At 40.7% G+C, this 27183-nt stretch overlaps 1 protein-coding gene across 2 annotated transcripts in view; it reads left to right on the top strand.

Annotated features, from left to right (window-relative positions):
* The first annotated feature begins 233 nt into the window (after nt 1-233).
* SGPL1 (sphingosine-1-phosphate lyase 1) overlaps nt 234-27183 on the top strand; it is a 58034-nt gene continuing 31084 nt past the window's right edge. The window contains exons 1-3 of one of the 2 annotated variants that reach the window (XM_045581755.1): nt 234-396; nt 1200-1249; nt 24335-24500. In XM_045581755.1, the coding sequence (XP_045437711.1) occupies nt 1223-1249; nt 24335-24500 (193 nt within the window). In that variant the 5' untranslated portion in view covers nt 234-396; nt 1200-1222. The remainder of the gene's footprint in view (nt 397-1199; nt 1250-24334; nt 24501-27183) is intronic. The other variant, XM_036438217.2, reaches the window with a different exon arrangement.

The following is a 27183-nucleotide window of genomic DNA, read 5'->3' as shown; positions in this document are numbered from 1 at the left end:
GCCAACGCTCTCGAGGGCTACAAGTGGCCACAGGTGGCCAGAGAGAGAGGCTGGTGACCCGAGAAGGAGGCTCCACCTGCCCACGCGAGCCGGGCAGCCCCTTCCGCAGGCGCCGCGCACGCGCGGTGGGTCCCCGGGGAGGCGCGCACGCGCGGGGGGGGGCGCGGGGCCGCGCACGCCGGGCCGGGGAGCCACTTCCGGGCGGAGAGGGGCGGGGCGGGGCGGCCTCTAATCTCGGCGGCGGCGGCGGCGGCAGGGGGAGCTCGAGCTTCGCCTCTCACGGGGCTGTCCCGCGGCGAAGGGGACCCCGTGGGCGCCTGTGTCCGAGCGCAGAAGCCGGGGAGCTGGTTCCGGGCTGAAGAGGGAGACAGGCCGCCGCGGCGCCGGAGGAAGGAGGTTGGCCCGGCTCGGGGAGGTGGGCTTCGGAGCGGGGAGAGGGACTGAGTGCGAGGCGGGTCCCGGCCGCGGAGGAGAGAGCAGGGTCCAGACTTGCGGGGGGGGGGGGGGGGGGGGGGGAGGGTTTGGGTAGGAGGGGTGCGGAGAGGAGGGAGGAAGGGCCCGGGGGGTATTGAGGGGCTGGCGGGTGAGGGCCGGCTCGGGTCCGGGCGGAAGGGGGTGGCGCCGACCCCCGAGTCTGGACCCCGAGGGTGGGCAGGTTTGCGAGTGGGTGGGAGAGGGCGCCAGGGTCTGGAACTCGCCTCCCGTGCAGGGGTAGGAGTGGGCTGGGCAGGCAGGATTTGCTCCTCTGCACGGGAGGAGAGAGTTTTGGGGAAGGAGGGAGGAAGGGAGAAAGGGAGGGATGAAGGGAGCGAGGTCGGCCTGTTTCTTAAAGGGAGAGTCCGGTGGAGGCTGGACCCTGGGACTGGGCGATTCCCCGCGGGCTGAGGTTGAATGGGCCGGGCTTCTGGGCTCCGGGCCTCGGTGGGGGGCGGGCTGGGCGGTGCCCCTGGTACCTACCTGGGGGCATTGCTTTGTGGGAGGCTGGGTCGGAGTCTGGTCGGCTGTCGGAGGGGAAGCCTAGGGCCCGCGAGGTTCTGATTCGCTGGTTGGGGTGCCGGGGTGGAGTGTGATATCTGGGAGTGAAATCCGAGCTCTCAAAGGAGGGAGAGAACCATTTCTCGACTGCTCCGGCTCATCTAGGCGGGTCGACGGGATAGCAGAAAGCTTCAGAAGTAAATAGACCTGGTTCCCTTTTGCAGAGGAGCCGGGCTGGAAGAGGAAGATGCCCAGTGCGGACGTTTTCATGTTGGTGAGTGTTTCCCCGAACATCCTCCTTGTGACCAGGCACTTGCCCCTTACGTTTTATTTTTAGTCCGAGGGATCTGAGTTGTAGATTTCATCTCGGGTGCTTGCTTGGTAGCTGAGCATTTCTGCCACCTCTCGTTTGGGCTTAATGATTAAAGTGGGTACGTAACTGAGTTAAATATATATGAGTACATATTTCATATACGTGAAGAAGAATCTTTTTCAAAATGCTTGTGGTTGGTTTTAATCATTCCCTTCCCATATTACCAGAGCAATTTTAAAACTTCTGGGTCCGTCACATACTAGTTTAGAAGTCATGGTCTCCCGGGCTACAGTTATGATTCCTCATACGGCTGATACGTCTTATTTTTATGGAAATGAATAAACACCCGCCCTGGTGTTCGGCAGTAGTAAGTGCTGATCCAATGCTTGTTGAATGGAACCAGTTTGAACTGAAGTGTTTTGTTGGGCTGAGGTGTATACCTGCTGTGGAAGAGGCTGCCTTTTCCTCTCCTCCTGAGCTCTTCCTGCTCTGTTTTCTCACCAAACAGGGAGACTAGCATTGCCACATGAGTGTTCACCAAAATGACGTTTTAGTCTTGAGACAGTTATGAGTCCATAGAGGCTCCTTAGTTGGGAGAATTGTGGGAACCCAGAACTTTCAAATCGCTACATAGGAAAAATGTCTGCATTTAATGTTTAACAAGTCACCTCACTGAGTTTGATGTCTCTCTGCAAAATCATGGATTTAGAAGCAATTCCTTTCCCTCTCTTCGTCTCACCATCCCAGGGAGGGGTGGCTGTCACTGGAAAATGGGCAAAAAGGAACAGTGAGGTTTTCTCATACCCGGTGCTGACTCGCTGTAGTGGCAAACCTGTAAGGTCGGCAGGACATAGGGAAACGAAGTTCTGGTTTGCGATTGGGAACAAGGATGATTTTAGAGAGATAAATACTTGGTTTATCTACAGTTTCTGCTCTTTCCTAAGTCTTATGGATGGTCAGTAGATTAAATAAACAGTCTTATTATAATTTCAAATGCTTATTATGTAAGCAATATGTTAGAAAAAATGGAAACTATTATAAATAAGCAAAAAGAAGCACCCCCCTCCCCAAATTACACTACTCAGGGATAGCAGCGGTTAGCACCTTAGAGGGTTAATGGAGAATGATTTTTACCAGTTGGCAATTTCTGTTTTTCCTCAGCATGCTTATGTAAGTTAAGATTTTTATGTGTGAGTAGGATATATTAACTTGCTCAGAGATGCGCTTAGTACTTCTTGGGCCTTTGTGCTCCCTTTAAAAGTCTGAGCAGTGAGTGCTTTTATTCAGAATATTAGCTTTGGAATTCGTTTTGTTTTGAAGTATTTCTGTGGCTGTTGCCATTATTTCTCACTTCCTCAGTCGATAATCTAGAATGTTTAGGGGTGTTGCTTTGCTTGTTGGTGTAAGGAATTCACATGGATAATAACAGGTCTTTGAGGTTCATCATTTTCCTAAGACACCATACATGTCGGTTGAGGAACTTTCACTGGAAAAGTTGTCATATTTTCCTCATCTAAACTGTGCTATTTGAAGCTAAAATGTAAAGAACCAGGGTGGGTTTTCAATGGGGGCACTAAATTGCCATGATCTGAGTTCAAGATGTTTCTCTAGCTACTTTGTATGTTGTTGTGTAAGACATATTCTTGGCCCTCTAACTGGGAAGAAAGGGTCCCAGGTAACAAACATCAGTGCAGGGCAGCATTTTGTAGAAACACAGAAACAATCATAGAAGTCATATGATGCAACTTCTTATGTTGTGCATGAGTCCTGTTTTAGAATCTCTGGTAAGTGGGTAGTCAGTCATCGATCTTTTCTGCTGGGGGAATGAGATGGGCATAAGCTAACACATATAATAATACAGGGTGGATTCAGGAATAGTAATGTAAGTCTGCCAGCTAATGTTTATTGAGCACACATTCCATGTTATGTGCAGAAATAGACACTCTACATCCTCATTTAATGTTCACAGAATCCCTTTGGAAAATATGCTGGCATCCTCCTTTTACAGGCGGAACACCAGGCTTAGCTAGGCTGTCAGCAGTGAAGGGGAGCTACATTTACCACAGTCCATCCTTCCCTCTTACCTGTAAGGCTGCCCCTGGGTCATCCGCTCCATAAGGGAGAGAGGTCGTGGGACTTTGTGACGATGGGAGAGGGTTTGTGTAGAGCAGAAGGGGTGGGATAGCCCCACCCTCAACGGGCACATTGGAGATGGGTATGTGTCTGCCCAGGAGAGTGTCTTCAAGAACAGTCTTGTCTGAAAATATGTGTTTTATTATACAAATATTCCTGTCTGTTTTCTTTTACATTGCAGTTAAGGCATTATGTTGAAATTTAAAAAGTTATGCCTATAATGTTATAATCTTTGAGTTTCATCTTAGAATAATAAAGGGACATTATAAAATATTTGTTATAAAAAGAGGTCTTTGGATTTGATAAGATTAAAAACCACATATGTGGACAGTATGCTATGGCAATAAAAGTTGAAGATCAACTGGAATCTACATAAGGCAAACCTTGTATTCCAGAATAAGAAGCTTGGGCTGTCAGTCCTTAATTTTGCCCTCATTTGGTTAGGATTGACTGCTTGCCTTTTTCCATTTGCTCCTATATGATATGTCATGGGCTGTACTACTTTCCACCTATGTCTCAGAGAGTGAAATGAGTGAGTATTCATCTGAGAAGTGTGATGCTTTCGGAGAGAATTCAAGCCAGGCAATTTTTAGCAATCTTCCTTCACTCTGGCAACCATTCTTTTCATCACTATTCTCCTCCCTAAGCTAGGGTTACAAGTTGCCAAATACTTCTAAGAAGAAGGCCAGCCTACTCCTTAGGTGGCTTTTCTCTTTTCCTGTCCAGATGGGTAAATAAGGTTACTGCCATTTGTTCCATGGTAGTGCTGGTTGGGTTTGAGTGAAAATTGTTTGTCTGGGGCTGAGGTTTTTCATCCCAGGGTGATTTTGCCCTCTAGGATCATTTGGCAGTGCTTGGAAACATTTTTGATTGTCATACTTGAGGAGTGCTAGAGTTAAGGATGTAATTAAAAACCCTACTATGCACACAGTTTCCCACTCTGGTCTAGGGTTCTTAACAGTATTTGCAGCCCAGGCATTAATGTGGATCATTCCAGGCAGAATGAGTTTTTGTGTGTGTATAATGGGCTTGTTATACTGTTACTTGGGGTTATTTTGCTCATGGATCAAGCCCTGCTGCTTTGGAATATGTATTGGAGAGTGTACAGCATGGTCTTCTGCAGCAGAGGAATATTCTTCATTCTCCCCCCCCCCCCCCCCTGCTTTGGAATATGTATTGGAGAGTGTACAGCATGGTCTTCTGCAGCAGAGGAATATTCTTCATTCTCCCCCCCCCCCCCCCCCCCCCTATTGATTTTTAGAGACAGTGGAAGGGAGGGAGGAAGGCGGAGGAAACATTGATGTGAGAGAGACATTGATGTGGCAATTGGTTGCCTCCTTGTGCCCCGACTGGGGTGGGAATTGAACCTGTAACCCAGGTACGTGCCTTTGGGTATTGAACCTGAGACCCTTCCGTGCGAGGGCTGACACTCTATCCATTGAGTCACGTGGGCCAGGGCCACAGGCACATTCTTAAGAAATGCTTTCATTTGCAATATTTCTGCAGCACTTTTTTTTTTTTTTTAAATATATTTTATTGATTTTTTTACAGAGAGGAAGGGAAAGAGATAGAGAGCTAGGAACGTCGATGAGAGAGAGACATTGACCAGCCGCCTCTTGCACACCCCCTACTGCGGATGTGCCCGCAACCGAGGTACATACTCCTGACCGGAATCGAACCTGGGACCCTTCAGTCTGCAGACCGACGCTCCACCACTGAGCCAAACCGGTTTTAGCTGCAGCACTTTTCTTAAAAGAAAGTATTTATTTTATCCTCATCTGAGGATATGTGTATTGCTTTTTAAAAAAAGAAAAGGAGAGAGGGAGGAAGAGAGAGGTTGAGAGAAGAGAGAGAAACATTGATCAGTTGCCTAGGCATCCCAATGGAGAATTGAACTCACAACCCTCTGGTTTATGGGACAACATTCCAACCAACTGAGCAACCTGGCCAGGGCTGCAGGGCCCCCCCCCCCCTTTTTTTTTTTTTTTTTTTAACAAAACTAAACCTATTTTAGTTTTGTTTTTCAGGTTCAAAAATAGAGTCTTTCCTGATCTTAGAGCTTTATCTTTAACCCTTGGATCTTTTTCAAGGATGCTTTCTTGCTGAATCTCAATTGGGATTTAAGCAATAAATTGAAAGATGGGCACAAAAAGCTCATTTCTAATCCAGTGTCTTATTTGTAGGATTGTCTAGAAGAAAGGGGAGATTATTCAAAATTTTGTTGATAATTTGAGTGGCCATTGTAGGATGAGCACCGTATTTGGCATTGTTTCAATGTTTAAAATAAAGCAAAACTATAATAAGTAAATAATAATTTCTGCAGCCTTTAGTCTAAAGGAAGAGGGAGTTATAAATAGAGAAACCCTCAAATCCCAGTATTTGGCTTAGCTTTGCAGTCTGTGTGTCAGGAATTTTTAGTAACATTTACCTTCTTAATTAGTCTTTGTCCCATCTGATATTACATAAAGTTCGTACACATTGGTGGCAGAATTGAGAATCAGCCTGGGATTATGACATTTCCATAGGGAATTGATTTGTAGTGATCAGTTCATGTGTGGAAACATACAGAACCCTACTACTGAGAGAGAAACGTGCTATTTGTTAAGGGCAACAGGAGCCCTTGGGAGGGCAGAGAGTAGTTCGTTGGGTATATCAGTTATCTCTTGGCACACTCCCAATTGTGATTGAGGAGATGAAGGGACTATTTACAGAGCTGAGCAGGGTTAAAGAAGACCAACAGGGATGATGAAACAACTCAGGGTAAGAGCCGTTATTACTCAGTCCTGAAGGAGCCAGGAAGGGAGTAGTTTCTGAGACCCTGAGAGAGCTCAGCTGAAGGGGAAGGTAACCTGTAGGAATGTAGCCACTGCCAACCAGTGGCCTAGCAGGAGGGAAGTAAGAGGAATAAATACCTCAAACTCCTTCATTTCCCACCCTCTGAACTCCTGCCAGAGACTGTCATTGGTCAAACTCAATTGGGAACCAGAGAATAAGAAAGCCTGGGTGATTCAGTTCACACAGGGCAGCCCTGTAAGGCACATATTGTACATAGCGGAGCTGGAGAAGGAGCATCTGGAAGAGCAAAGGGAGGTTACCCAGCATGCTACAATAGAAACAAGGTCACATTAGCTCCAAAAGGCACAGCTACAAGGCAGTATCTGAGCAGAGTCTGGAATATTAGAGAAAAGGAATGTTCTCACTGATAACAGAAGGACAGAGTCAGAGGCAAAGTGTTGCCACAACTTTGACAAGCCTTGTTCCAGTGGTAGCCTTAGGTTCTTAACTGCTGGACAGACCTTTAGGAATCCTGCAGCCCGGCTTCTCTTACTGTGTGGGAATCCCTTCTCCAGCGCCCTGCCAGGCGTGGTGCGGAATACTTTCTCAGGGAGTTCATTCCATTGTGGGACAGCTTTAATTGTTGGAAAGAGTTTGTTTAGATCACTGAATGTATTAGTTTGGCTGTATATAAAAGAAAAATCTAAAGTGATAGATACCTTTAAAAAGTAGGAATATTTTTCTCTAAAGTAAAAGAAATCCAGAGTAGTCATTTCCTGATGGATATGGCCATTCCTATGAGGAAATTCTGTCATGTATAATGCATCCCCTCCTGGTCCAGGCTAGCTGCTTTAAGCTTAAGCTATCAGGTTTCTGCTTCATTCAGCAAGAAGAGGAAAGGCCTTGTCCCACTTTTAACTAAAATGTTTTCATGTGAAATTTATTATACATTCAGAAGCACATATCTACATTTTAGAGAATAATAAAGAAAGTAATAATCTCTCTACCACCCAAATAAAAAATTAGAATATTTACCCCCAATCCCACATGCCCTATCCTTCCTTCCCCTTTAGGGATAACTACTATCCTGATTTGGGGGATAATTATTCCCTTGCTGTTTTTTCTTCTTCTTTACATGTGGTATCGCCTATGTATGCAACCCCAAGTTTAGTTTTATTTTTCAATTTGATATAAATGTATTTATATTATTATTATTATTTTTTAAAATATATTTTTATTGATTTCAGAGAGGAAGGGAGAGGGAGAGAGAGATGGAAACATCAATGATGAGAGAGAATCATTGATTGGCTGCCTCCTGCACACTCCCTAATTGGGATCGAGCCCACAGCCTGGTCATGTGCCCTTGACTGGATTCGAATCTGGGACCCTTCATTCTGCAGGCTGACGCTCTATCCACTGAGCCAAACCAGCTAGGGCATCAATGTATTTATATGTATTCTTCATTTTCCTGTGTTGTTCAATATTTGTGAGATACATATATGTTGTTGCATGTAGTTTTGTTCATTCATTTTCATTGCTGTATAATATTTCTCTATAACTACCACAGTTTATTTCTCCATTTCACTGATGATAGTTATCTCAGTTGTTCCAATTTGGGGCTTTTTGAACATTGCCATTATGAATTTTTTTGTACATGGCAAGTGATCACAGAGCTTTTCTGGGATTAATTCTTGGAGTAGAATTATTGGATTGTAAGAAATTATATTCTTAACTTCACTAGATTATGCCAAACTTTTCTAAAGAGATTGATATAACTTATAGTCCTAGCAATAGCGTATTGAAGTTCTTATTCCTATACAGCTTGACAAACCTGATATTTATAGGGCTTTACATATTTTGCTAATTTGGTAGGAATGAAATCTGATTGATTTCCATATGCAATTCCCTGATTACTAATGTGTTCTTTTAAATATTAACTATTTGGATTTCTGGATTTGTGAGTTCTCTTTAAGTCTTATGACTTATCAATTATTTATCTACTTCTGATAGTTCTACAAAATTTTATTATATATATTATGTGATTTTGTTACTAGCTTCATGCAAGATTGAAATTGTTACATCTTACCTACCAAGTGTTTTTTTTTTAAATCTAATAATGCTCTTTGACTTAATGTAATATAACTACATGAGCTTTTTGTCCTGAAATAGACAAACTGTAAATGATGTATGAATGACTTGCCTTTAAAAAAAATATATATTTTATTGATTTTTTACAGAGAGGAAAGGAGAGGGATAGAGAGTTAGAAACATCGATGAGAGAGAGACATTGGTTGTCTCCCACAGCTGTCCCAAAGGGGCCAGGGAATGAATCTGCAACCCAGATACATGCCTTTGACCAGGAATCAAACTGTGACCGTATAGTGTGCAGGTTGACACTCAACCACTGACCCACACGGCCAGAGCCATGCTGATCCATTCTTGAATGTCTTTGGGTAAACATAAATAGATTTCTGGGTCATAGGAATACTGCCCAACAGGTTTTTACAGTAGTTGTGCCAGTTTACATTCTTACATGATTTTCTTAATATATAAATTTTTGATTGAGATTTGGGCAACAAATCTTAAATTTCTTCACACTAAATATTAAAGAGAGCATTGAGAGTTCTTTCCTGAAGTAGTATAGGCACTTTTAAAATGTGAAATGCCCTTTCCCCCCTGTAATTCTCCTAGAGAGTAAGAGCCTTCTGCATTCTTGTTAATGTAGTCTATAAGTATTAATAAACATTTGATGGAAACAAAGCAGCCTTGGTTCTTTTGGGCTCTGATAAGGGCAGAGTTTAGATTTGTAAAACACCATTTATAGCAGTTCATTCTGAGACCAAAATCATAGTTCTCTGGAACTCTTTGGAATCTAAGTAGCTATCCTGATATATTTGTATTCTACGCTCAGTGTTGGGGAGACTGTTTAATGGAGACTTTTTCCCGAAGGAATATATCAGTCCTATCTTGACTTTCAGTCTTTTTAAAAAAAACATATTTTACTGATTTTTTTACAAAGAGGAAGGTAGAGGTATAGAGAGCCAGAAACATCTATCAGCCGCCTCCTGCACACCCCTGACTGGGGATGTGCCTGCAACCAAGGTATATGCCCTTGACTGGAATCGAACCTGGGACCCTTCAGTCCCCAGGCAGACGTTCGATCTACTGAGCCAAACTGGTCAGGGCTTGACTTTCAGTTTTAATGGTACCAAGCCTTTGAGACAAATACAAAATCCTGTTTGGAAGGACTCTGGAACGAATCTCAAGACAAATATGAGAATGCTATGGTATATCTCCTTGTCTAGCTGTATTACAGCAAGGATGGAAGAAAGCCTAGGAGTACATGTTAGAAATTTGTAGCCCTTTGTGCCAATCTTAGGATTTTAAAATCTTTCCCAAGAGTCATGGCTATAGCAGTGAACAATGTACTGGATGACTGAAATCAGGTTTCTGATCTGTAAACGTAAGTAGGTAAGTATATAATCCCATTTTGTAGGTAGGCAAAAGGTCACTTGCAACCTTATGCTTGAGTTACAACCTTATGAAGGCAAAGAGTTGGCTTAACATCTGTCTTAAAAACTCAGGAGTAGTTCTATTAACATGCATTTCATCACCTTCATATGTAAGAAAATACAACATAGGCATAAGTCATACTATTGAGAACGTCTACCCGCACTATCTTTGTGACTTGGGACACTGTGAAGGTGGTTTCCCTTGTTGCTTACTGGAGACGAAAGGAACTACTTATCATCAGAGATCAGATTCATTAAATATTTAGTGTTTCTCATCTGCAGTTATTATTACCTTTACCTCATTTAATATTCACAACAACCCTATGAGTTGGTGGTGGTATCTTTTTTTTTTCTTGTGAACTTTTCATTGAGTTATAACAACAGCATCTATTTTGGCATATGAGCAAAATCTAGTTGCATAAACATTTAATAATGTACCAAAGGTTACACAGCTTCTAAGTGAGAGGTAAAATTAAAGTTGAAGACTTAGATTACTAGTCCAGACTTTCTAGGACACCCCAGATGCCTGTAGAACACCATTAACATGACTCAAAGAGTCCACACGAATAGTGATGGGGTGTTGGCTTAGGACAGTACTCAGAGGTGGCTGTTGTTTTCACATATCCTGGGTAGTAGCTGGAGTATGTGTTTATGAATTGCCAAAGAAAAAATAGTGTTTTTTAAAAGTTTCACAATTTTTGCACTTAGTAATTCTGTATATAGAATCTTTAAAATATATACTTTTAACAATAATGATCCTCTTTGTCTAGGTTATATATAATTGCTCTATACATTTCTAAACTATTATCAGATTCTTTTGGTTCCTTTTATTTGAAGTCCAAAACGTTACTTTCTATTTCTGGAATTGCAGTTTCTGCATTTGGAAACTTGTTTGGCCCATTTGGAAACTTGTTTTCAGAAAGACCTCCTCCCCCCTTTTTTTAAAGCCTTTGAATCCATACAAAATCCTAAGTGGTTGGTCTTAGTTGACCATAATCGAATTGCTTCATCATAATGCTTTCTTTTTAAAAATATAAAATTCAGTGGTTTTTAGTATATCCACAGAGTTGTACTACTATCACCACAATCAAATTTAAAAGTTTTCAGAAGAAATGCCATACTTCTTAGCAATCATTTATGACCTCCTAATCCCTTAGCCCTAGGCACACACCAAATGATTTTTTGTCTATAGATTTCCTTATTCATAATGTTTCATATATATAAAGTCATGGAATATGTCATTTTTGTGATTGGCTTTTCCCACTTATAATGTTTTCAAGGTTCATCCATGTTGTAGCATGATCATGACTTCATTTCTTTTTATTGTAGTTATAAGGCTTTTCCTGGAGAATTTTAAATAATGGCTATATCCAATAGTGTTTCTATTTTGTTCTTACAGGGAATATAGGGAGTCTCATCTTAAATTTACTTTGCATATATTGTAATAAAATAGTTTGACATCTCAAGGCTACTTCTAGGATTCATTTTAAAGAAGGGGTTATTATGGGGAATATAAATCCAAAATGATTGGCCTTCAGGATGTCTTAAACCCTTTATAATTATTTTCACGATTTTGTGTTTCCTAGCATTTTGTGTGTGTGTGTGTGTGTGTGTGTGTGGGGAAGTATAGGGAACTGAGAATTTAAAAAAAAAGATAAAATCATTACACTCAAACAGATAGAACATGAATACACATTAAGTATTTTATTTTATTTAGAATGAAGAATTCAGGCAGATGTTATAATTAGTTCAGTTGAAAACAGACATATTTATAGATCAGGAATATTAAAATGAATATGAAATGGAGGCAAAATTAGTTTCTTCCATAGTGGAGAGGGAAGTCATTTGAACCTTTATCAGACATGGCAGATTGCCTGTTTATAGATAAAGATTTGTTTGCATTGCTTTCCTTTTTTTGTTGTTAATCCTCACCTACAGATACTTTTCCATTGATTTTTAGGGAAAGTAGAAGAGAGAGGGAAAGAGAGAAGCATCTATGTGAGAGAAACACATCTATTGGTTGCCTCCTGCATGAGCCCCAACCAGGGCCCTGGCCAGGGAGGATCCTGCAACCAAAGTACGTACCCTTGACTGGAATCGAACCTGGACTCTTTGGTCCACAGGTCGATGCTCTATCCACTGAGCCAAACCAGCCAGGGTTAGTTTGCATTGCTTTCAATCATTTATATTATATCTACATTATCAATTTATCTATAGTACATTATAAAATAACTTCCACGTAATCATTATCAGATAATGTAGAGGGATGTCCTGGCAAATGCCTAATTTTATATTGGAAGTACACATTTTCTCCTGTACTTTCTTTCTTTTCTTTTTTTTCTTTCTTTTAAAAAATATATTTTATTGATTTTACACAGAGAGGAATTGAGAGGGACAGAGAGTTAGAAATGTCGATGAGAGAGAAACATTGACCAGCTGCCTCTTGCACCCCCCCCCCACTGGGGATGTGCCCGCAACCAAGGTACATGCCTTGACCGGAATCGAACCCGGGACCTTTTAGTCCGCAGGCCGATGCTCTATCCACTGAACCAAACCGGTCCCGGCTCTCCTGCACTTTCAAAAGGTTATCAGAAAGTCTGAAACTCTTCCAAATCATAATTTTAAATTTAGTTTTACTTCAATTTTTAAAAGTAGCTCTTTTTTTTTACTAGATTTTGAAAGCAGACTTCCCAAAGAGAGACCCAGGGAGGGATAGGTCTGAAGTGTATTCTTTTGAACAGGATTACATGTTAGAAATCTCCAAGAAGTAGCCTTTGTAACTTACTTTAGATTATACTTTTCAGCATATATTCAGTATTTCTCATCTCTAATAGCATCATGACTATTGAAGAGGTTTCTATAAATACTTATAATTTGAGAAGTCTGGGTATCCTAATTCAGTGACAAAAGTACATACTCCTATTGAGATAAGTTTGGGAAGGGAAAAGCTCCATGACTACTTCTCCCATGGTGATAACTCAGGGAAGTCAAGACTTCTCCTTTCTGTGTGAAGAATATGGATTATTTCCACTAGACCTTGCTTATTATCCAAGGAGTTCTCATTTCTAGTCTTCAGAGGATAATGGGCTCCTTTTGTCCTTTGAAAGGTAACTTGTGTGCATATTTGTAATAAGTCATTTAGCTACTTATTGGAAGAGACTCGGACTTTATGGCAAATTCATAGCAGCATTGTATCGATATATTCAGGTTTTCATGTACTTTCCCCCATCTTACCTACTTGCCTTATGCTGAGAAAGTATTTACCAAGAAAACCCATAATTGCTCTTACCTCTACACCTCCTAGCCTGCTCCTCTCCTTGTTGAACTTAATTTTATACATTTCAGTCTTCTCTACTAGTTGAAGCTCCCTATAGTGTCTTTCTTGATGTATTTGAGAAGAGAGGTGCTCAAAATCATTAGTTGAAAAAGTCAGCATCTGTCTTCAGTTGATTCCTTGTCCTCACCACAAGTAAATAAATACAACATTTTAAATGACCATTTGGCAGTGTTTAGGGCTATCAGCTTTTATGATGAGCTCAGAAGCTTTGATTTTCCATGAGTGCACCCTAATGATTAGAGCATATTGCATGTCTGTTTCCTTTCGGAAGACAAGATTGTATCACAGTGACGGTAGGGTGCTTTGCCTGAGTACTCCAGTGCCAAGTATGGAGCAATTAGACTTGCACATGTTTGTGGAATAGTACTGAGCATGTCTGTCTTTGTCTTGAGGCATGGCTTAAGGGGAGCACATGGAGCGTTAAGCTTTTTGAGAGGAACTTCTCAGTTGGTACTAGGTTTCTTGACTCACATAGTGGAATTTTGGGGGAAGTTTATGGTTTACTCTTTACCTCCTAAGAAATGCTATTGAAACATTTCTGTCACAGCCACTAGTGGTTGGTTGGAAGGCTGTCTAGTTTTGCTGCTTAGTTCTTAACTTCTTCCGTGACTCAGGGGGTTTTCCATTTGGGCTTGTGATCTATTTTTGTTGATGAACTTTAATGCCCTTTCGGGCTCTAAAGACAGTGTTTTCTTATCTATTTACCTTGTTCTTTGAAGTTCTTTAGGATGTGATATTAAATCTTTGTTTTTAGGGCAGAAGTAAAAAATAAATAATTAACTCTTTGGATATTTTATGTATTTTAACTTCACTCCCTCACTCAGTCTCAGTCTTTAAATTATCGTTTGATCTTAAGATATTAGGCAGTGGGTGAACTGGGTAAAACAGGTTTTTCTTTTCCTCAACAGCCCATTCCTGCTTTAAAACTTGGATTTCTGGCTCTTCTGGAAAAGCTGTTGAGGGTTGAATTGTGCAGTGTGTTAGAGGTTAAGAAAGTGGAGGGCTGAGGAAAACAAATCCTTTCTTCTCTGCAGCATTGTAGGGTGGAAGATTTTGATTTTCATTAGGATCTGTCCAAAGAATAAATATTAGCCAGGATGAATGAGTCGATTCATGTGGCTGGGACCTGGCGTTAACAGTTCTAGGAAAGCTTGGTGATGTCTTTGTATCCCTTAAGTTTGGTGATTAGGTCTCAGTAATATGTTACCTATTGGGTAATTATTTTATAAAAGAAGAGGATGGGGAGGGAAGGGGACAAGTTGTAGTGTAGAGAAACTGTTTTTAACCAAGAATGCCCATCAGAATCATGGGGAGGTTTTACTGGGCTCCACTCTATACTTACTGAACCATCGGTGGGATATTCTCAGAAAGGCTCGTTGGATGATTTTGATGCACTTCTCTGGCTTTAATGTTCTTCACTAGTGGAAAGAGTATTGACCAAGAAGTTAGATTCCGATGGGGCCTCTGCATGTAGTTTGACCACAGGGAAGGCACACTTTAGTATTAGTCTTTGAGCCTCAATTTCTTCATCATTGAAAAGAATTGGGTTAGATAGTCTCTAAGCTTCCTTCAAACAGCAACATTTTATGATTTTTTTGCTCCTGAAGTTCTTTTCAAATTGATTCCTTTCAGTCTTTTTTCTTCCTTCCTTCCTTCCTTCCTTCCTTCCTTCCTTCCTTCCTTCCTTCCTTCCTTCCTTCCTTCCTTCCTTTCTTTTCTTTTCTTTTCTTTTTCTTTCTTTCTTTCTTTCTTTCTTTCTTTCTTTCTTTCTTTCTTTCTTTCTTTCTTTCTTTCTTTCTTTCTTTCTTTCTTTCTTTCTTTCTTTCTTTCTTTCTTTCTTTCTTTTCTTTCTTTCTTCTTCTTCTTCTTCTTTTTTTTTTTTTTTTTTTTTTGGAAGCCGGTAATAGAGAGAAGAGTTTTGAGAAAGCCATTGATAGCTGTTCACACTCCAAAAGCACTCAATGTTACCATGTTTCCCCGAAAATAAGACATCCTCTGAAAATAAGACCTAGCGCTTGGAAAGATAAGACATCCCCTGAAAATAAGACCTAGCGCAACTTTGGGAGAAAAAATTAATATAAGACACTGCCTTATTTTCGGGGAAACGGGGTAGTAGGACAATGTTCAGATCACTTGGCAGTGTCATCTGTCTTGGTTGGGAGAGTAGTAAAGCTGTGGCTCTTAATTTAGTTCCTGGAATAAACTAGATGATGTAACTATGAGAACTATCTATTTTGAACCTGTTGGTTTTCTGACAATTTGTGCCACTGATAGTTTGGCTCTGGAAACCTGGGCTGTGGAAAATGTAGTGGAATAAACAATGTATTTTGAGCCAGAAGGTTTGAGTCCTGGCTGTGAGCTGTGTGACCTTTGGGCCTCTGTGTCTTTATCTGGGAGGGATGGAGAGTGGGTCATGAACTGATCTTTAACCTCCCTTTTAATTTAACTCTGACATGATGTGTCTTGTGTGCTTGTTAGAAGGGTGCCAGTGTGTGCGGAGTGTGGTTACAAACAACCAGCCTTTCTTTTCTGGGCCAAGCCATCACCACTGGGAGAAATGTGGGAGAGGAAGTGGCAGGATCTTCCTAGGATCTTCGGAAACGAATTGTAATAAGTATATGAGTATTTCATTTTAGTTGAATAAATGTTGAGTTCCTACCATGTTGAAGATGCTATTCTAGGTGGTGTAGGAGATATAAAAATTAGGTTCTTGCCCTAACCGGTTTGGCTCTGTGGATAGGGTATCGGCCTGCGGACTGAAGGGCATGTACCTTGGTTGCGGGCACATCCCCAGTGGGAGGTGTACAGGAGGCAGCTGTTTGTTGTTTCTCTCTCATCGATGTTTCTGACTATCCCTCTCCTTTCCTCTCTGTAAAAAAATCAATTTAAAAAAAAATTAGGTCCTCCCTCTTGTTTATATTCTTATCAGACCTAGTACCATAAGTGAGTTCAGATATTAAAATAATCATTTGGTTTTTCTCCCACACCAGGGTAGAGTGCTTTCTTTCTAGGACATATTAACTCCATGCAGTTGGCTCATGCAGTTTGGTCCTGATTGACTCTTGAGAAATAACCTGAATTGTGGCATATGGATATTTGGCATATTACAGATGCAGAGAACACGTGCTGTGTAAGAAGACGAACCTTTTGTAAGGAAGTAGCCTTCCCTGAATCCTGATTTACAGTGACACTACAGTGATATTATTAGGCATTACTGTTTTGAATTTTTCCTCTAGTGAGTGACACTTGGAAGCTGGGTCTTTGATGTGGTCAGCAGTCTGTATTTGGACAAAGCAGGAAGTTTGAAAGGTACAGGTTGTTATTAGAGCCAAAGGAAACTAATTTGTGTGTACTTTAGTTTTGACCAGACATCATTAGAAGGCTTTGTTCTGTGTAATAGTCAGCTGAGAAAATTACTGCCTTTTCTTTGGCAAGGAATGTGTGTCTCTGTGGCAGTTCAGAAATTATCAGTAGAGTAAATCATGACAGCAGAAATATTTGTCTTTAAAGTTTAACTTGGTTTTTTAATGTGAGAGGAACAAGAAGGAGAAAGTACATTGGAATGTCTTGTTGGTTCCTGTGTTTGGCTTTACAGCTCTTTGGTACTCTTGTTTTAGGCCAGTGGTTGGCTCTTTGGCCCCTTGAGTGTGGCTCTTCCACAAAATACCATGGCCTGGGTGAGTCTATTTTGAAGAAGCAGGGTTAGAAGAAGTTTAAGTTTTAAAAATTTTGCTCTCAAAAGAAATTTTAATTGTTGATTTTTGGCTCTGTTGACTAATGAGTTTGCCGACCACTGTTTTAGGCTATATTCCTCCAGTTATATTTTGATGTTTATAATGTTTTGAAGTCCTGAGCAATGGTTCCAGAAGTTTGGGATTAAACTTGAAGTGTGACTTCCTGGGTTTTAGCTCGGACTGCTATTTACGCCATAGAGCAGGTCACTTAACCTTTCTTAACTTATTTTCCCCACCCATAAAGTGAAATTCTTCCTTCTTAACCTTAGAACCTCATGAGGTTATAAAATACAAATAAGATCATATGAAAGATGTTTAAAAATTTTAAGTTGTGTAAATATTACCATGTATCCTCTATGAATAAGTAATGCTTTTAAATGCTTCACCCTTTCCTGTGTATGTTTGTCTCGGGCCTTTGGCCTTCTCTTCTTAATTAGTTCTCTTCCCTCTGTAATCAGGTGGCCACCTAATCTTTGAGTTTTAAAGGGAAGAGAAAGTTTTAAGTGAAGCACCCTGTAAAATAGTGCCATGTAGGTGGTGGGCACTGAGGAATAATTGTTGAATAGATGGAAACCCATATGCAATAGGCGTCTCTAGCAGTGGCAGCATTGTGGGGCAGGTCTCATAGGACGGTGTGGTAGGCCGTTCTAGGGGCTGCCTGAGTGGAGATGCCATTGTCCTTAAAGAAGACAATTGCAGATGGTTAGCCCCTCTTGAGGAGGGATTGCTATGATTTATATTAGCTCCAAGGAAAGCACTATCAGTGTGGACCTGGAAATACATTTTAATGATTCTCATTTGTAGAATGTTTCTTCTGATATAAATTGGTAATTAAGAAATTGAATTGGGAAAATCACTGTCTAACTGGCAGTTGGTCAAATACAGTACTAGCTCTCAAAGAAGTTTTTCTTGGGAGAAAAGTGGTGTGAGTAGTGTCAGTATGGGAAGTTTGCTTATAGAATCTTGTTCTCTTGGAGTGATTTAGGGTCTAAAAGAGATTAATTAACATTATTGGGGATAACTGTGGCTACCGATAGGAAATTAACTTATGACTGAAGAATTCTGAATCTCCATTGACTTAGTTACTTCATCACATCATAATCCTGGCCTCACAAAAATGTTAAGAGAATAAATTACAAATATAAAAAGTATTGAGATTGTGGAGAGTGGAAAATCATGTTAGTGTTCATTCTCTTCACTGCCTTATATAACCTCATTCCAAATTTAAGGAAGCCAGGAGTAAAATCACTCTAGGGCACTAGTTTCAAACCTGATGGCCTTGATTTATTTAGAGGAACATAGAATCAATTTAGTGGGGTCAAGCATTTAAAAAAAGAAGGAAGAAATAGAAATGTGAGTTTATCACAAGTAGTAAGGTATTAGGAATTATTTTGGAAATTATAGGTTTGGTTTTATATCTTTTTGTTGCTATGTATACTAGATTGTGTTGTAAAATGTGTTTCTGTGGGACTGTGTTGGAAAAGTTTAAAACTCATGGGTCTCACAAGTAGCACGTCCCAGATTTGCAGAACTGGCGGACTTCCACTATTGTATTACATTCATGGAAGTGCTTTGCTGCTTTGAAGTGATTTGGGTGCTGAAGGAGTTCATTATGCTTGGGAATAACAGGATACTACGCTCCCATAAATTCTAGCCGCTGTCTAATAATGATTAGGATTATTGAGTACTATTTTGATGCCTATTTAGGCATCACCTAAGTCATTAGAATAAGAAGAGAAAGGCTGGTAGGTTAGTCATCATTATTTGACAGTAGCTTTTTAAAAGTAGTTAACATTTTGAATCTTCATACTACTAAGGTTTATCTATTTTTTCCTTAAATAATAAAATTTCAAAAGATTTATGGTATTCTTTACTGTCACTTTATATATTCTCACTGAGCAAAGTATATTTTTCTCTCTAGAGGAATATATTTCCAATTTTATAACGAAGTGTGAAAGGAAGGAATGCCTTATGTGGGGAAATTTTACCCAAACTATAGTCCTGTTAAGCAAGGCCTGGAGATAACACACCCACACACATTCACAGTTACATATCCAGATACAATTTATTTCGAGATGATTATTTTGTGTTCCTTCTAGATAAGAATTGGAGACACAGATTGGTGAAATAATTTGGTAGGAGTTACATAAGAACGTACATTGTGCGAAGAAAAACTCTTTGGGTGGCACTGGATCATAATGTGTTTTCTGCCATTGAACACTGAAAATAACGACTTGGAAGAGTACTGAGTAATGAGTCAGGAGGCCTGGATTCCTAGTCTGTGCTTTGATATAGCCTGTCTATATAAGCTTAGGCATGCTGTTTCACGCTGGGGGTCTCTGATCTCCAAAGGTCCCTTCAACATTTACTAGTAGGTGTTTCTTCCCAAATGGCTGGAGTATTGCATCAGGACCCATCCTGGGGTTTGTGTTGTTTGCAAGGCCCCAAGGAACTGCCTCATTCTTTTTCTCCAAGGAGAGAGCATACATTATCCCACAGAGCCCTATAATGCAATGACATGTCAGTGCTATGAGGTGCTTCAGTTAATTGGGTACTGAGCCTAAGTTGTTTGTAGTAACCAAGAAGGATCTTGGAATGAGGCCAGGAGATATAATTTCTGTGACCAACTAGTTCATGCTCAAAAAGCTTGTTAGGATCCATCTAAGTACAGTATAATTCTGTCTTTGGAGTAAGAGAAATTAGAACTATGTCTCCTGTTATAGACTTTGAAATCAAGGACTTCAAGAACTCCAATTATATTCTTGTAGCAGTTACCAATAAAAATATATTCTTGCCAAATATAATTTTACAGATTTTAGCAAGGAATGCCTTCATATCTTAATAGGCTTAAAAAATTAAATTAGTTTGCATTTGCTGATTCTTTGACCTCTCCCTAATATTAGTTGTAGTGCTTTATTGTTCTGTGCTGTGAAGAATTGATAATATCTAGTCATCTTTTGACATTGGCAATAACCTCTGTTTTCTGGGTAAATTAGGAACTATATCACCTGAGGAAAATCTGATTTGAATGATTGTTCTTCCATCATCCCATTCATCCACACTGTTAAACCATTTGGGTTGATCACAGCTTTTACCACAAGATTCTTTATAATGTTGGAAATTACGACATGTTTGATGATGATGGACTCCTCTGGTCTTTCCTCAGGTCTTGACTGCCACTGCCACTGGTGTGCAGGATTGAGGTTGTTGATAGCAACAGTGGGCTCTGGGGAATGGTCACCAAGAGCTTAAGAGGAAGTTGTAGATAAGCCATGTTTCTATGGATAGCCCTCTAGGGAACCCAGTACTTGCCTAAAGTTAATTACCTTACACTGCAGCCTAATTGCTAAGGGTATAAATGTTTTCAATAAACATTTGTTGAACATTATCTCCTTCTTAGCTTTTATGCACTTATTAGAACACTAGCGGCCTGGTGCACAAAATTCGTGCACTGGGTGGGGGGTGTCCCTCAGCCCAGCCTGCACCCTCTCCAATCTGGTACATCCCTCTCACAATCCGGGACTGCTGGCTCCCAACTGCTCGCCTGACTGCCTGCCTGATCACCCCCTAACCACTCCCCTGCCAACCTAATCAATGCCTAACTACTCCCCTGCCGGCCGATTGCCCCCAACTGCCCTCCCCTGCTGGCCCAGTTGTCCCCAACTGCCCTCCCCTGCTGGCCTGGTTGCCCCCAACTGCCCTCTGCCTGCTGGCCCGGTCACTTCCAACTTCCCTCCCCTGCCAGCCCACTCGCCCCCAACTGCTGGCCTGGTCACCCCTGACTGCCCTTCCTTGCTGGCCATCTTGTGGTGTCCATCTTGTGACCACATGGGGGTGGCCATCTTGTGCAAGGGTGTGATGGTCAATTTGCAAAATATCTCTTTATTATATAGGATTGTGTGTAGAAACAGGAAATATCATTATCTTTTCCTCAAAATTTCTTCTACCTTCTTCTGCTTCCCCTCCTGTTCTTTTACTCAGTTTCTCAAACTTGAACTTGGAATTATTTGTACTCTTTCCAGTCCGTACTTTTCTATGTCTAATAAGATATCAAACACTGTTTGCTTTACTACCAAAAATGTTTTTCAAATTCATACTGTTTTTTGTCCCCAATGTTTTATTGTTTAAGGTCAGGCCCAGTTTATTTTTCTCCTGGACTGTTTCAATAATCCCTTTAAACTAAAATTTTCATTTCTAATCTCTGTCCTCCTCCTTTTTAGCTCTCAATCAGTTACCTTTACCTTTTTTTTTTTTTTTTAATTACTTTCCTGATTTAACAACCCATGACTTTTGTTTTTGTTTTTGTTGTTTTACAATTTGCTTTATTTTTACTCAACATATATTCTGGAAACTTTTCCATGTAGTTCATTCAGATCTACCTTCTTTTTAATGCTGCATTAAAATATGTGTGTTATAGTTCTGGCCAGGTGGCTCAGTTGGTTGGAGCATCATCCCTAAACCAGAAGGTTGTGAGTTTGATTCCTGGTCAGGGCATATACCTAGGTTGTGGGTTTGATCCCCCATTGGGGTGCATATGGGAGTCAACTGATCAATGTTTCTCTCACATTGATGAGAAACATTCTCTCTTTCTCTCTGTCTCTCCTGTCTCGTCCCCTTCCTCTCTTTTTAAACTCAATAAAAAATACAGCCTCAGGTGAGGATTAAAAAGAGTGTTATTATAGTTTATTTAGCCATTCCTTTATGAATGGACATTTTTGTTATTTATATTTTTCCCTTTGTTACAGGGAATACTGAAGTGAGTGTCCATAAATATGTGCAAGATGCCAAAAAGTGGGATTTCTGAGTCAAAATGGATGTAATGTTGATACTGGCAAATCACTTTACAAAAAATGCCTATCTATTTATACTCCCACTTTCCATGCCTTTTTTTTTTTTTTTTTTTTTAGGATCATTGGTAATCTGGACTTAGTGTACTTCTGCCTCATTGCTCTAATTGACATATTTAGTCATTTACTGTCAGCCACTGTCCTAGTTTCTATTCAATACAAATTGTGCGCTGGGCACTTTCTATATGTTGCGAATTTAGTACCTGATAAGACAGGTAGGATCCCTGCCCTCATCTAGCTTACCCTCCGAACACAAACTTTTTGCTCTTCCCAGATTCCTTTTATGCATGTGCAGCTACTTTTCTCTCTTCCTCATATGGCTTTTATTTTTTTTTAACTTTTTTTTTTTCCTGGATAATTTTCTTTGATCATTCTTTTACCTTTTTAACTTGGTTAGATTTTATCTTCTGTCATATCTTCCTCATCTCCTCTTAGGTATAGTTAGATAGGTCTTCCTCAGTGGTCTCTCTTAGCACCTCACTTGCATCCTTTTTATAGTGTTTATGCTGAAAAGTTTTTTTTATTTTTTTATTTTTTATTGACTTCAGAGAGGAAGGGAGAAGCAGAGGGGGGGAAGAGAGAGAGAGAGAGAGAGAGAGAGAGAGAGAGAGAGAGAGAGAGAGAGAGAGAGAGAGAGAGAGAATGAATGAATGAATGAATATGAATTAGTGATGACAGAGAATCACAGATTGGCTGCCACACTGGGGATTGAGCCCATGACCTGGGCATATGCCCTGACTGGGAATCAGTTGACCCTCAATCACTGAGCCACACCAGATGGGCTCTGCTGAAGAGTTTTAATTATTTGTTTATATATGTGTGCACTTGTGTATGCGTGTATGTGTATGCTGCATATTCACATACAAAGGTCTCTCCCGTTAGAGTATAAGCTCAGCAAGGGCAGGCACCTGTGATATTTACCTAAGCACTCCCCCAGCTTAATACCTTAAGCATTAGAGATGCTTAATAAATGCTGAGTAAGTGAATGAATAACAAACTATCAGATTAACTTATTTTGTATAAGGCACACAGGGGCTTATCTTCAAGGACTAACCATGTAGTCAGGGAGATAAGAAACAGATGAGTAGACTGCAATGTGATTTGTGATAAGCTCTGTGTAGTGCTGGAATGGGGAACCTTTATTCTGCCAAGGGGCATTTGGATATTTATAACATCACTAGAGGCCTGGTGCATGATCTTCATGCAGGAGGATGTCCCCTCAGCCCAGCCTGCACCCTCTTCAATCTGGGACCCCTTGGGGGACATCTCTCTCACAATCCTGGACCGCTGGCTCCTAGTTGCTCATCTGCCTGGTCACCCCTAACTGCCCTCTCTGCCAGCCTGGTCACCCCTAACTGCCCCCTTTCCCCTTACTGGCCTAGTCGCCCCTCTTCCCCTGCCAGCCTAATTGCCTCCAACTGTTCCCCCTGCTGGCCTGGTTGCCTCTTACTGCCCTCCCTGCCAGCCTGGTCACCTTCAACTGCCCCCTTCTGCCAGCCCACTGGCCCCTAACTGCCCCCCCCCCCCCCCCCCCCATCAGCCTGATCGCCCCCAACTGCTCCCCCTGCTGCCCTGGTCCCCCTTAACTGTCCTCCCTGCCCACCTGGTTGCCCCATGCAGCCTGCTGTTCAGTTTTTTGTTCGTCCCTCACTAACCCCCCTGCTGGCCTGGTTGTAGGCAGCCATCTTGTGAGGGTGTGAGGAACAATTTGCATATCACCTCTTTATTATATAGGATTTGCAGGCCACACAAAATTATCAACTTAAAAATTAGCCTGCTATATTTGGTCAAACATTTAATTAACTCACCCCTAATGCCTTGGCAGGACCAGACCAAATAATTGATGTTCCCCCCTCCTGGTACTTGAGTACTTGAGAATTTAAAGAGAGAGATATATTCTCATGAATAGGATATTCTGGTAAATTTTAAGATAGGAGGACTTTTTTCTTATTTGTGAGTGATGCCCATAGTGATAAGATATGTTCCTGGCTCCCAAAGTTTTTAGTCACATAGGGCCTTAGAGCAAAGATTGCAGTCTATTGTCTATGGGCCAAATCAAACCTGCTGTCCATTTTTGTACAGCCTATGAACAAAGATACTTTACATTTCAAAAATTGTTTTTATAAAGAGAATATTTGGTACTATGAGTAATGATATGAAATTCGGATTTTAGCATCTGTAATTAAATATTGTTGGAACACAGCCACGTTCTTTTGTGTACCCACTGTCTGACTGTATTTGTGCTACAACAGCAGAGCTGTGTAGCTATAACAGAACCTTTTTGGTCGGTGACGCCCACAGTACTTATTCTGGCCTTTTGCAGAAACAGTCTGCCAAATCCTGGACAGAAGGTGGGAGAGGAGAGAAAGACATCCAGATTGAGAGTGAATGTTTGAGTTAAGTGGGACAGTGAATACTGTAGCTTTACTTCCTACTGAAGCTTTAGAGCTGAAATGATGATCTAGCTTATCCTTTTATTTTACAGAATAGTTAGAAGATCAGAAATCTTGTCAAAGTCCACAGGACTCGTAGAGGGGCAGTGTTCACTGGAGTGAAAGAACTTTGGGTGATAAGATTATAACTGGGGTAGGGCCAGATTATGAATGTCCTTGCCCTTGAAAGATGAGAGTTGAAGAATAAACTAAGAACAGACTTTACCTTTCTCTCTCTGAATGTAATATTTCTTTTTTTCCCTCTTGTGTTTCTAGAAGGCCTTTGAGCCCTACTTCGAGATTTTGGAAGTATATTCCACAAAGGCCAAGAATTACATAAATAGTCATTGCACCAAATATGAGCCCTGGCAACTAATTGCATGGAGTGTCGTGTGGACCTTGCTGATAGTCTGGGTATATGAGTTTGTCTACCAACCGGAGAGTAAGTATACTGTCCTCTCTGTAAAGGAACAATGGAGGTTCACTAGCTTTGAAACTCATACTTATGATTAGACTGATTTCTTGCCTTTTGGTTTTGTTCTGATTTTTAACAAAATTTAATGGGAAGTGGGGCATTGTCTTCTGACTGGCAAAGTCTCATTATAATGGGAATCTTGTGTAACTGTTGCTACTTAATTTGATTTTTCTGAATTTGCAACTTACATAAAAACTCCTAAGAAATGAGTCAGTGTAAGGATCACAGATATCTGAGTACGGCTTAAATCTTCTTCAGTTTTAGTTTCTTCTCTAGAACGTAATTGTGCCACTTGGACTTCCTAAAGTCCAGGGGAGGGCCTGGGGAGATCTAAATAAGTGATAGAGGGCCCTGTTTCTTAGAGTTGACCTGATAACAGGAGGCAGTGCACTTTGAGCTTCCTGGATAGTGCCTCAGGGAGCTAATTGATATGGGGAAGAGGAAGCCACTTCTAAAGAGTTAGAGATGAGAAGTCTTCTAGCAGTCAGTTTGTAAATCCTCCCCACCCCTAAAAAGCCCCAACCTGATTACATATTTCCTCCTTGTTAATTATTTTCCCTGCGCATTGTGCTTGGAAAGTAAATGGTAGGAGTGGTGGTAGGTGTTCTGTAGCACTCTCTGCATCCCTGTCCTACCCTTATTAGGGTATCCCAGTTAACTTCCTTGGGATAAGAAACCATTAACATTGAAGGAATTTGCTTGTCATTTCTCATATGTCTAAAATTTCCACAACTATTTTCCCCCTGATCACATTTGTTTGAAGGGGTACTTTATTATTTTTTATTTACTTTTATTTTTATTTTTTGGCTTTCTAATTTTATTTTATTTTATTTTATTTTATTTTATTTTATTTTATTTAGCCCCTGATTCTATTATATTCACCAGTTTATTTTGGTCTTCAGATTTTTTTTTTTTCCAATGCAAAAACTAAACCACATACATGTTATTTTCAAAACTTGAATGTCAAAAGCAAAACTCTGGCTATTAAATAACAACAATGCCAATGCAAAACAACAAAATGAGAAATCAGAATTATGGACATATTAATATTTTTAGCTACTAAATGAGTCTCTTTTGTTGCTGGTGTAGATTTACGCAGAGTCCTTGGACTTGCTGCACAAGACTTTGCAGAAGACTGGAAGCAAGCAGATACTAGCTTGAGCAGTAACATGATTAAAGAAGTAGCTTCCATTTCAGTCTTTAATTTCTTCAGATGAGTCCATGTTGGCACCTCAGTCCCTTGCGTAGCCTTCAGTTTTCTTCTCCCACTTTGCTGTCGTCTGGGCAACTCTCAGTCCTTTTGGGTGAAGGGACACAGGAGCTTCTCTGAGTCCATTGTGATGACAGACATAACACTTTAGTACCCGAATTGGCTGCATTGTTCCTTTTTTCTTTTCATTTTGAACCCAGGGTTCTACCCCACAACACTCCGGGCCTGGCTGCTCTTGGCCTGGCTGCTCCGGGCCTGGATGCTTCTTTGGGCCTGGCTGCTCCCGGCCTGGCTGCTCCGGACCTGGCTGCTGCTGCTCTGGGCCTGGCTGCTGCTGCTCTGGGCTTGGCTGCTGCTGCTCCAGGCCTGGCTGCTCCTGGCCTGGCTGCTGCTCCGGGCCTGGCTGCTCCATTAAGGGGCACTTTAACTATTTTTTCTGCTTTTCTTTCTCTTTCCCCAGGAAAATAGTACATTGTTAGTAAGAATGGACACAGTCCTTTGAGTACTTGTTGTTTGTTAATTTACTGATGATAGCCATTCTGGCAGGTGTGAGATAGTACCTCATTGTTGTTTTAATTTGCATCTCTCTAATGATTAGTGACTTTGAGCAATTTTTCACATGTTTCTTGGCCATCTGCATGTCTGTGCTCTTTGGAGAAACGTTTATTCAGGTCTTCTGCCCATTTTTAAATTGGGTTGTTTTCCTGTTGTTGAGTTGTGTGAGTACTTTTTTTTATTTTGGAAATTAAACCCTTAACAGATGTATCATTGGCAAGTATATTCTCCCATACAGTGGGTTCCCTTTTCATTTTGTTGCTGGTTTCTTTTGCTGTTTAGAAGCTTTGTAGTGTGAGATATTTGTTTGGTGTCCCCCCCCCCCTTTGTTTTTCTTGTTCTAGGTGATATATTGGTGAAAATTCTCTGTGAGATGTTTGATATTTTGCTGTCTGTGGTTTCTTCTAGAAGTTTTATGGTTTTACTACTTACATTTAAATTTATTTAGAATTTATTATTGTGTATGGTGTAAGTTGGTGATCTAGTTTCATTTTTTTGCAAGTACCTGTCAGATTATTCCAGTACCATTTATTAAAGAGATTGTCTTTACTCTATTGCATGCTCTTGCCTCCTCTGTAAAATATTAATTGAGTGTAATGGCTTAAGTCAATATCTGGGTTCTCTGTTCTGTTTCGTTGATCTTTGTGCCTATTCTTGTGCTAGTACCAGGCTGTTTTGATTACAATGGCTTTGTAGTATAACTTGAAATCTGGTATTGTGATTTCTCCAACTTTGTTCTTGTTTCTCAAGATTGCTACAGTTATTTGGGGTCTTTTTTGGTTCTATATAAATTTTTGGAGTATTTGTTCTAGATCTGTGAAATATGTCATTGGTATTTTGGTAAGGACTGCATCAAATGTATAGATTGCTTTGGGTAGTATGGAC

The sequence above is a fragment of the Pipistrellus kuhlii genome, unplaced genomic scaffold (genome assembly GCF_014108245.1).
Source record: "Pipistrellus kuhlii isolate mPipKuh1 unplaced genomic scaffold, mPipKuh1.p scaffold_m20_p_15, whole genome shotgun sequence".
Classification (NCBI taxonomy): Eukaryota; Metazoa; Chordata; class Mammalia; order Chiroptera; family Vespertilionidae; genus Pipistrellus; species Pipistrellus kuhlii.
Note: the sequence above shows the minus strand (reverse complement) of the source record. Positions and strands in the feature narration are given on the sequence as shown.